The sequence below is a fragment of the Salvia hispanica genome, chromosome 5 (assembly GCF_023119035.1).
Source record: "Salvia hispanica cultivar TCC Black 2014 chromosome 5, UniMelb_Shisp_WGS_1.0, whole genome shotgun sequence".
Taxonomy (NCBI): Eukaryota; Viridiplantae; Streptophyta; class Magnoliopsida; order Lamiales; family Lamiaceae; genus Salvia; species Salvia hispanica.
In genome coordinates, this window is record NC_062969.1 from 31,047,017 (window position 1) to 31,056,619 (window position 9,603).

At 38.2% G+C, this 9,603-nt stretch overlaps 1 protein-coding gene across 1 annotated transcript; it reads left to right on the top strand.

Moving 5' to 3' along the window:
* The first annotated feature begins 8,503 nt into the window (after positions 1 to 8,503).
* On the top strand, positions 8,504 to 8,977 carry LOC125189830. The gene has a single exon (XM_048087059.1). The coding sequence runs from the start codon at positions 8,504 to 8,506 to the stop codon at positions 8,975 to 8,977; it is 474 nt and encodes a 157-aa protein (XP_047943016.1).
* The last annotated feature ends 626 nt before the right edge of the window (positions 8,978 to 9,603 follow it).

Here is a 9,603-nt window from a genome sequence, read left to right on the forward strand (position 1 = left end):
GGGAAAGAATGCCCACATTGAGGCCATCCTTTGTGATATCGCTTATGCACACGCCGTATACCCCGTGTGGAGCCAAGTAATATATTTTTCACATTAACTCACTTAATTATTTTTTTTGGTAACTTTTGACATTAATTTTATGTATAGGTGGCATGGAGTTACTGAAATAGGAAATGCTCCCAGATATTCAGTTGCTTATTATCGTGATCAATTATCACTGATTCGTCCCGGCCAGGTGAAATTTATTTTTGTTGTCTTAGTTAATGAATTTACTATACTATGAAACTAATTTGATTTTTATATTATATGTTTGTAGTTTATGTGGACACCGTATGCAGATTGTATCTTGCCTGATTACTGCATTGATTCGACTGCATCCTTCTTGTGCGACACTTACTTGGTGTGTTGGTCATTTGTCGAGGCACACGAGGCTGGACGAGTTTGCCGACAATTTAACCGCTACCAGCCTATTCCTGAATATCGTGATAGGATGCTAAAGAATGTTGGACATTTGTGTAAAAGTCACCGTCGTGGGATGAAGGGCGCTGATTGGGCAAAGAAACATAAATTCTTCATTGATGAGTGGGATATGAGACACGACAGGTTCCAATCAACTTTTGACCATGCAACGGAGACCATGGATGGTCGCATTAATCCAGGCTATATGGCGTGGTACAATAGGATCACAGTGTCGTACCTAACTCCACCTGGGAAACAGTCAACTGCTGGGATGAACGAATCAGCCTCATCTATGAAAGTGTTGGTATGTTATTGTATATAAAAATGTATTGTGTTTTAAGTTTGTATAGATTAGTTGTAATGATTCTGTATTATCTAGATTGAGACCATTCAGGGGATATGGCATTTGACCTCTGAACATGACACTGATCCTTGGTTATGGCAGATTCGAGAAATGGCTGTTGTGGCCCTTCGTGCGACGAACCATACTGATGTGATGGAGTATCCAACTTCGCAACGGCGAGATGTGGTCATGCTGCCACGCCCACCAGCTTCAATGCGTCATAGACTGCCGGGTGTTCGGGTAGGTGGACATGGGTGTATACACGAGTCACGACAGCATAGGTTGTCGCAGCCGCAGCCTGAGTATGCAGAACCAGAGCCACTGAGTCCAGAGTACGATGCCCCCAGTTGGTCTGTCTACCCAGGGTCACAATCTCAGTTGAGTGGTGCAAGCCACGAGCACTCACAATGGGGAGCACGAGCATCATGTGATTCATTCTTTGGCAGTTGGTCTGAGTGGGATGCAGCTAGAGCAACGCGTGATCCATATTTTCATAATTATCAATTTGTGGCTCCCAAATGTGGATTATACTTTTTCTCAAAGATTTAAATGAATAAGATCCAAATAAGTACTCTCCATGTCTTATAATAGATGGCACATTTGAGGGTAATGACACGAGATTTTAGGAGCTACTCCTCAGTGCCAAAAGAATATGCACTTTTGGGTTCGACACGGGTTTTAATGCAAAAAATGGTAAAGCAAGAGAGAGGTAGAGAGAAAAAGTAATTAAACAACTGTTAGTGGAGAGAATGAGTCCCACCACATTGGAAAGAAAAGAGTTTCCAAATTGGAAACTGCAAATTCTTGTGGGACGGAGGGAGTATTGTTTTGTGTTACAAATAGAGAGGAAGTAGTATATTTATATTAATGTGAGAGAAATATTTTTCCAAAAAGAAAATGTGACATCTTTTGTAAAACAAACAAAAAAAGAAATTGGGTGACATCTATTAGGAGATGGAGGATGTATAATTCTTCAGCATATAGACTAATCGTGAAACAAACATGTCATCACATAATGTGACGCAGACAGTTCTTTATAGAAGTAAAACAGTACTCCCTCCATCCCACAAAAGATGTCACACTTGTGGGGCGGCACGGGATTTTAGGAGGTTTTATTTTGTGTGTTAAATGGAGAGAGAAAATATTATTTTTATATTTTTATGAGAGAGAACTTTTTCCAAAAATAGAAATGTGACATCTTTTGAGGGACAAACTAAAAAGGAAAGTGTGATATCTTTTGTGGGACGAAGGGAGTATTTCACAATCTAGATAGTTTTTTGCTACCTGATCATGCAAAGTAGCAGAGTCAGTTTACAAGTTTCCTTACGCTAGAACAACTAACGATAATGATGTGGTATAACACTGAATGAATCTAATAATGTAGATATATCATTCTTGGCTATTTACAGAAAGACGAGGTCTTGTTGATTGTTATTTTTTAATCATTTTCGACATAACATTAGGAATGCGATATAGTTATGCATTACTTTAACTTATTAAAAGGAGCGCTTTTTTCATAATCCAAGAATCCTGATATCTTAGGTAGCATTGATCAGTATCCAATGGTGCTAATATTATTATTGCAATGAATCGTGTGGTGGGAGAGTCTAATTTGATAATATCCACAAGAGGCGTTCAGAAAGAGGTTTTATTATCCAGAAACATGGTCAGTTAGAATTTATTCCATGAATAAAGTTTTTGGAAAAGATACTACCTCTGTCTCATTAAATATGAAAAATTTGTTTTTAAGCACAATAATAGAGTGAAAAAAGTAGAAATCATATTGTTTCTATTTTAGGGTATTAATTAACTAAAGAGGAAAGTCCATATTACTCATAATTTGGGATTGAACGGGCAATCAATATTAATTTTTAGTAGTGACTGATAATAATATTCTGTTTGAGCTTGAATTAGTTGATACTCAATTTAACTAATAGGTTTGCTTCAAGTCCAACCTCCATGGATACTTTATCTGAGCCATAAAAACTCTATATAAAAGAGACTAGAATGAAACAGATAGAAAATTCCCTCATAAATTTCATGCCTCCTATAGGTGGTCAAAATTTCAGGCTCTTCTCGAAGATGAAGTTCAATCTTGATTCTAGTCAAATCCTTTTGGCTTTTGACCAGCTTTTCCTACCCAAAGGTCATAACTTGAGTTCGGAAAATAGATTAGAAGATTCGTGATTGAGTATGAAGAACTTAATGTGAATACATTGTAAGCAATCGTTGATTCCTTTGAGAATCAGTTCTATAACTTTTAAACCGTAGATTTCATGATTTGAGTTTAGTTCTTTATGCATGAATTATTTGCGTTCTTATATGCAATTAATTATTTAGCATGTGAATCAATTAATTCATAATTTGTCAAATAGATCCGTTCGTCTGGTTTATTTATGTATAAAAGTCTTCTGATGTGCATGGTTCACCATAGCCCGAATAGATATCCTGGTAATGACCTTTAAAATATACTATCCCCACGTTGTATACTGATAAGGCTAATTTCATGCATCGGTTATGTGATGAAAAATCACCAATTACTGGGTCTAACACAATTTTTAAGCCAGGTGTGTGAAGGAATTCGCTAGGTCCAGGAAGAACTGAAGGCAGTGGACCAGCGAAGGAATGAGACGAAAAGTGAGCAGAATCAAGGAAGAAATTGGCTAGACGAAGGGAGTCCAAAGTTGAGGGCAAAGAAGACAATTCACACAAAAGAGCCCCTGCTGGACCCACTTCCACGCCTATATAAAGAGGAGCATGCAACACACAAGATATACATGATTTAGCTCTCAGCTCACACACACACTCACACACTTGGGAAAAATGGGGATTCTCGGGTAGTTTAGAGGTTCATCTTCGGGAAATTCTGTTGCAACACCGTCCTCAAGGAGGGAGAAGATACAATTGTTTACTTTTCAGCTTTTGCGTTTTGATTTCCGTCGAACTTCACCGTTTTAAGTCGATTGCTCGTTTGCTACTTATCGTTTATCTATGAATTTTATTTTACATCACGATGGTGTTGATTTTGTGTTGATTTACGTTGATTATATGTTTTGAGGTTTTGTTTCGGAGGTTGATTGTTATTCTCAACTTTGGATGTTTTGTGTACTTGATCTGGGAAATCTGAGTTGATCTGTGGTTGTTGTTGTTAATCTGTGTTGAATCGGCGAATCTGCAGTTATGGAGATGATTTTGATCGGAGTTTGTCCCAGCTGCTTGGATTTAGCATCCGAAGTGTGGATCTGAACAGGGGAACTGAGTTGTGCATGGATCTTTGATTTTCTGCTATCGTTTTTACTTTGCTTCGTCTAGTAGCCATAGATCTGCCTTAGTTTTAACTGTTCTTCGGTTTTGTTGCTTTTAATTCCGACTGCTTCGTTTCGATTTACGTTTTCGCTCTGTTTTTAACTGGTTGTTTCATGCCATGGAGAAGATGATGTCGCTATTAGTTAGTCCTATAGTTAGTTATTTTGCAGCTTTTCAACCGTACTCTACCTTTTCAGAAAATGGTCCCCACCTTCGGTTATTTTCCCACGCTTAGGTTAATTTAGGAAATAGTTCTTTCGATCTAGTAATTGTCTCGCTTATTCCGGTTTATATGCATGTTTTTAAGTTTCTGCCTAGATCTAGTTGTTAGAGTAGCATATTTCAATTACCAAGTCTAGGATAAAAAAAATTAAAAAAATAAAAAAAATAAAAAAACTCAACCATAAAATTGGGTGGCAGCAGCCAAAACAAAATTAGTCCCCAAGTCTTTAAACATGTTTACTTGCGCATTCATCTCTGTGGAATCGATCCCTACTTCCACGTACTAGTTTTTTTTGCTAAACGGGTTGAGGGATTTTTGAAGAGGAAGTTAAGGAAGTGATTGTGTGCCCGACGACAGGTAGCTCAAGGTTCTCTGAGTACCTAGACCCAATGTCTAGCGGATTTCATGGACCGAGGGTTTTCTTCAGTATTTTTAAGAACACGCTTTCACTAACCATCATTAGCTTCTAGACACACCATAAAGCAGCTCTTCATATACTGAAAGTTATTTTTAATATTAATAAAAAGTGCAACAATTAAAATTGGAGCAAACAACTGTTAGAGTTTGTATACTAGAAATCACATTTCGAGTGATTGAATACTGTAAAACTCTTATTTTATTTTTTAAGGAATAAAACAGATTACTTTTACATTTAATGGATATTAATTTCATGTTTAAATGTATTAAGTTAACTTAACATAGTCTAAGTCTTTGTTTGAGTAGACCGATTGTGGGCGGCGTCCACTTTAAGGTAACACGGCCAGTCCTAAACTAAGAAAAAGAAGAATTTCACAACCTAGATGGAATTAGATTATCCATCGAGAAAGGTTGCAATGTCAGTCCGCATATTTCTAAGCCTTACTGAAATAAGATGACATTGGTGTGGTATAGCACTGAACGGATCTAACAGCAAGACTTGTCCTTAGGCTATCTACTGAAAGGCGAGGTCTTGATAAATATTTGTTTCTTAATCAATGTAGTTTAGCATTGAGCATACGGTATTGATTATGCATTACTTTGAGTTATCAAATGGTGCGGGTTTTTCGTAACCCAATAAACCCTGATATATTGGGTAGTGGTGATTAATATCTAGCGGTGCTAGGATTGCTATTATATTGAATCGTGCGCGAGGAGAGTCTCGTTTGATAATGTCCTCAAGAGGACCACGAAACAAGGTTTTATTATTCGGAACCTAGCTAGTTGGAGTTTGATTACTCTATGAATAATAAATAAGCGTTTCATGCTAAGTCCACTCTTGGAATTAATAAGAAGTTAATTAATTAAGTCCATAGCACACATTAATTAATTAATGGGTATTTTTATCTTAAGCGCGGGAAATGAAAGTTAAAACGAAAACCCGGATTACTTATAATTTCGGATTTGGATGGGGAGAGTTCAATATTACTTCTGTAGTGGCTGCTCGTAATATTCCAATTAAAGCTTATATTAAATTGTGGGTTCAATTTAATTAGTAAAAAGTAAATTGGATGAGCTCATATCCAAAACCTTCCATAGATCTCTGTCTGAGCCCAAAAGGAACTTAATATAAATAGGAGAATAAAAGAGACAGAAATCATAATTTTATATGATATAATTTTCGTCCCCCCTTGTCCAAGAGGAGCTCGAAATTCTCTCCTATTCCAAAAGGGATTTCTTCTTTCTTCTTTATTTAAGTCCTAGTATTCTGGTGAGATCAGCCCACGTTGATATCGGAGTACAGTTCGGGAACCAGAGAGAAGATCTGTGGTCTAGTATTCAAAGCGTGACGTGGAGAAGCTGCTAGCCATCTTCAATTCTTTGGAGAATTAATTAGGTATTATTTCTGCGCTCCGTAGAAAAGCATGTTTTAGGTTTGAATATTCTTAAAGCATGATTAATTCAAGTTATGAGCATGATAAATGTGAGAATTACGTGAATAGATTTTGTCTAAATAATCTGCTAAATAGATCTGATTATTATGTGATTTATTTGTGCGAGTAATAATAGTTAAATTATGTTAATCCGTCGCACCGCTTCCGCTGCCAGTTCCTTCAATTGGTATCACAGCCAGGTTTTGGCTCTGATTATTTGGATTTACATTTCACGAAATTCGTGTATGCATGTGTTATTTGATTTCGAAGCATGTTCTTGTATTTTATTGTTTATTTTTATGCATGATGAACTCAAGAACTATCGAATCAAAGAACTTGAATTATTCGATCGTATGAGATGTGCGATTCGTCGGCGCTTGTGCCGGGACGAATCGCACTACACGCGATCGGAGAAGGATATCGAACCAGTGGGAGCCGAGGGTCGATGGTGATGGGGCGACGCGCAGACGAGCGTGGGCTCGTGCGCGCCGTCGGCCAAAACCGCAAACCCTAGGTGGCGGCCCGTTGCAGATCGACGATGGCGCCGAACAGTGGGAGCAAACGACGAGATCCAACGGAGACATGAACACGAGCATGGGCTCGTCCATGCCGTCGCAGAGACCGCGACAGGTTCTTGCTTAGCCACGCCGGTCGCCGACGCTCGTGGAGGGAGGCGGAGCTCGCTGCTCGACCGAGAGAAGCGGCTGTCTTCTCCGAAGGAGCTATCCCTAACCCTAACCCTAACCCCTAAAGACGAAACCCAAGTCGAACCCTCAAATGAGCCACGCCGGACCAGAGCCGCACCGCCGCACGCGGTTGCTGCTGGTTCACGGCAGGTTGACGCCGGGAGGGGGATCTGCCGGAGCATCGCGGCAAAAGCCGCGGGCTGGTCAATCTTCACAGAGGGAGTCGCGGCGTCTTCTCGCCGCAGAGGGAGGAGGAAGCGGCACGCCTCGAGCGCGCACCTCCGGAGAAGGCTGGACAACGAACCTCGAACAACGAGATAACGATGGAACATTATTTTGATGATTATTTAATTCATAAATTAAAAGATATCATTAAAAATAATATTATTTAATGAAATAAAATATTTAGGGATGATTTCCCTAGATTTTAGGAATATTTTGATTATTTTCTATATTTAAGAATATTTTATATCCTAGATGATATAGATGAGAATAATTTAATAGTTTCCTAATTATTATATCTAGAATCCTAAATAAGATAGATATATAAGATTACATTAAATATTAATTAAATTATTTTCTTCCTAATCTTGAATATGGAAATTATATGAATTTAATTTTTCATGTCTAATTAAGATTTAAATAATGTACTTTATTTTAGATATATCTTATAGTATGACATGAATAAGAATTAAATTCTAGATTAATTAATTCTTAAACTAAGATACTAAAGATAATAAAAGATTTAATTATCCAGTCAATTAAATACCAAAAGAATTTAATTAGTCTTAATCTGCCTTAAGGCTAAAGGATAATTAATTAAAAATCATAACTCAAATATCTAAGCGATAATTATGAACTAAAAGTTTATATATGGTCTCCATCGGTTGGACTGCCAAATTTTGTGAAGCTGATTTTCTAATATTATTGCCACCTGCTTTGTAGGGACAATAATCCTACGAAAACAGTAAGTTCATAAGGGCGGACTTCTCACATAATAAATAGAATGAACTAGAAAGTGGTTCCCAATATTATTGCCACCTGCTTTGTAGGGACAATAATCCTAAGGAACTGCGAGTTTCAGGGTTCAATCAGAATTTATGAGATAGCTTGGTTTTGTTATCAGCACATGAACATTTTTATGGGAGTGTGTTGTAGAAATAAAATTCTATAATGCTAAATCTGATGGTCGTGCTTAGGCAACATTAGGCGGCCATGCCATGTCTTGTGGTCTCTGGACTATTCGTCGGTGTTGTGACCAATAAAATTGTCAAAATTTTAATGTGTATTAACCTCCAAAGGAGGATACAATTTATTAATTTTGTTGTTGTAAGACTTTGAAAAGTTTTATGGTTAACCTACTCAATTTCCTTACATAAGTTTATGACAAATAGTAAATTTTTCTGTTTGCAGTGCAATAAAATCCGTCAAGATGTCTTTTAATCCTCTTTCTGCAATTCTCAAAGAAAACAAACTCAAGGGCCAAAATTACATAGAATGGACACAAAATTTGGATATCGTTCTCACAGCAGAAGAGTATAAGTTTGTGCTAACTACTCCGCAGCCTCCAGTTCTCGCGGCTAATGCCTCGATTGGAGTTCAGAATGCGCATAAACGGTGGCATAAGGCGAATGAGATGGCTAAGTGCTACATGTTGGCATCTATGTCTTCAGTACTCAAGCATCAACATTCTGCCATGGCAACTGCCGTCGAGATTATGCAAAATCTTGCAAATCTTTTTGGTACTCAAAATCGAACGGCTAAGTCTCAAGCCTTTCGGAGTATCATGACGAAGTCTATGAAGGAAGGCACATCTGTGTGGCAACGTGTCATGAAGATGATGAGCCACCTCAATCAGATTGAGGTTTTGGGAGGGACGATCGATCCCGAGTCCCAGATTACTATAATCCTTCAGAGTCTTCCCCCTAGCTTCCAGCAGTTCAAGCTCAATTTCGAGATGAACAAGTGGGATTACACTTTGGCTGAGCTGCTGACTGAACTTCAGTCGGCGGAGGACCTTATGGTTCAAGCTAAAGTAGCTATGTTGAGTCTGGCGCCTAATTCCTCTGGCTCTAAGCAAACAGGTCCTAGACCGGATCTATTTAGGTGATTATGCATTCGACTCCAATTTCATGCAATAAACATAGATCTATAGATATAACATCAAATAAACACATAATCATGCATATTCGATGTAGATTCGATTGTTACCTCATAATCCATCATTGGATTGACGTTGCTAGCTGCACCACCCGGAGATCCTTGGTTTATCGACCACGAATCTTCCAACCTATTCCCTTGTCCTTGATTCTCCATCCGTGTGGGCGGATCTCGAAGAACCAAATAAAAGTGATATGAGATCTAGGGAAAACCAACACAAACACGAAATTGTCTTGATCTAATCCTATGAATTAGGATAGAACAAGAACAAAAACCAAAACCCTAATCTCCCTCGTGCAAAGGCACGAAAACCGAGGCAAGAGGGGAGAGAGAGAGCGCCGGTTATGGCGGCTAGGGTTAGGGTTTGTGATGTGTGGAGTGCTTACTAGGGTTTCCCATCTCTACACTATTTATAAGCATGGACTTGTTGGGCTAGGATGGGGATCCATGGAATGACTTAAGTGTTGGGCTCACCCATTAGATAAATTACTAATTAAATCAAATGACCCATGATTTAATATATTATCAATGGAATATTATTTTGTTCCACTAAAGAATAATATTGCACTCCCACTT

What these genes read in the sequence shown, in the direction of transcription:
- LOC125189830 (XM_048087059.1), top strand. Translation starts at nt 8,504, where the DNA reads ATGGCTAAGTGCTACATGTTGGCATCTATGTCTTCAGTACTCAAGCAT.